General features: G+C 66.0%; 1 protein-coding gene across 1 annotated transcript in view; it reads right to left on the bottom strand.

The window, feature by feature from the left end:
* The window catches only part of SLC5A5 (solute carrier family 5 member 5), an 11,775-nt gene that overhangs the window by 7,235 nt on the left and 2,741 nt on the right, over positions 1-1,799 (bottom strand). The window contains exons 4-5 of the mRNA XM_017743828.1: positions 164-572; positions 4-72 (exon numbers count right to left, since the gene is read on the bottom strand). Of these exons, the coding sequence (XP_017599317.1) occupies positions 4-72; positions 164-572 (478 nt within the window). The remainder of the gene's footprint in view (positions 1-3; positions 73-163; positions 573-1,799) is intronic.

Raw genomic sequence — 1,799 nt, 5'->3', positions numbered from 1 at the left:
CGCGCCAGCCGCGGCCGCACGAAATCCTCCACGGTGACGGCGGCCATGGCGTTGATGGACGTGGACGCCGTGCTGGGCACCAGGAGAGCCCGGTCAGCCCCGCGGGGGCACCGCTGGTGGCACCCCCTGCGCGGGGTCCCTGCCCTGGGCACCCCCTCCTCACCTCAGGGTCCCGCTGTAGGCGCAGGCCAGGAACAGCCCCGGCACCCCCGGGGTGCTCTCGAAGATGTCCAGGACCAAATAGGGCATGTACTGTAGGGGGAGGGGGGTAAAGGGGGACCCCAAAACCTTCCGGGACCCCAAAACCTTCTGGGATCCCTTTATCCCCCAGCCCGCTGCCTCAGGGGGTGCTGGAAGGGGATGGGACCCCAAAATCCCCCCTGGGACAGCCTCAACCTCCCACCCCACGGCCTCAGAGGGGGCAGGATCCCAGGGGACCCCAAAATCCTCTGAGATCCCCCCAAAGTCTCGTCCTGCTGCCTCAGGGGGTGCTGGAGGGATCAGGATCCCAGGGGACCCCAAAACCCCCCCTGTGACCCCAAAACCCTCCCATCCCACCACCTCAGGGGGTGCTGGAGGGGGCCGGTACCATGGCGACCCCAAAACCCCCCCTGTGACCCCTGTACCCCCCATCCCACTGCTTTTGGGAGGTGCTGGAGGGATCAGGAACCTCCGGGACCCCAAAACCCTCTGGGACCCCCTTCAGCCTCCCACGCTGCTGCCCCAGGGGTCCTGGAAGGGGCAGAACCCTGTGGGACCCCCAAAACCCCCTCTGACCCCACTGCGTTGGGGGTCCTGGAAGGGGGAAGGAAGATCCCCGAGGGACCCCAACCCAGCGGGTCCTGGAAGGGGGAAGGACCCTGTGAAACCCCAAACCCCGGGGGGGGTCCTGGAAGGGGGAAGGACCCTGTGAGACACCCCCTCTGACCCCACTGCGTTGGGGGTCCTGGAAGGGGGAAGGAAGATCCCCGAGGGACCCCAACCCAGCGGGTCCTGGAAGGGGGAAGGACCCTGTGAAACCCCAAACCCCGGGGGGGGTCCTGGAAGGGGGAAGGACTCTGTGAGACCCCAAACCCCGGGGGGGTCCTGGAGAGGATCCGGACCCCAAGGGACCCCAACCCTCTCTGTGACCCCACTGCTCGGCAGGTCCTGGAAGGAACAGAATCCTGATGGGACCCCAACCCTGTCTCTGACCCCGCTGCTCGGGGGGGTCCTGGAAGGGGGAAGGACCCTGTGAAACCCCAACCCCCTCCGTGCTGGGGCTGTGCAGGGTCCGTGTGGGGATTTGGGGTGAATTCAGGGTTCAGAAAGGTGTGCGGGGTCCTTGAAGGGTCTGTGCAGGGGAAAGGAAGGGGTGGCAGGTCCTGGCAGGGAGGTAGGGGTCGTACAGGGTCCGTACAGGGGTGCTGGGTCCGTGCAGGGGCTGTATAAGGGCAATGCAGGTCCTTGCAGGGGTGCAGGGGCAAGGCGGGGGTGCAGGGTCCTTGCAGGGTCTGTGCAGGGGGTTCAGGTCAATTCAGGGTCCGTGAAGGGGTGCAGGGACCTCGTAGGGTCCTTGCAGGGTCTGTTCAGGGGCCGTGCAGGGCTTTCAGGTGAATTCAGGGTCCATAAAGGGCCGCAGGGTCCTCCCAGGGGTGCTGGGTTCATTGCAAGGTCCTTGCAGGGGTATCAGGTCAATTCAGGGTCCAGAAAAACCTGCAGGCTCTGTGCAGGGTCCTTGCAGGGTGCCAGGTCCTTACAGGGTGCAGGAGCCGTACAGCGACCCACGCAGGGAACAGAGCAGCACCCAACGCATCCCC

The sequence above is a fragment of the Corvus brachyrhynchos genome, unplaced genomic scaffold (genome assembly GCF_000691975.1).
Source record: "Corvus brachyrhynchos isolate BGI_N302 unplaced genomic scaffold, ASM69197v1 scaffold219, whole genome shotgun sequence".
NCBI lineage: Eukaryota > Metazoa > Chordata > Aves > Passeriformes > Corvidae > Corvus > Corvus brachyrhynchos.
Note: the sequence above shows the minus strand (reverse complement) of the source record. Positions and strands in the feature narration are given on the sequence as shown.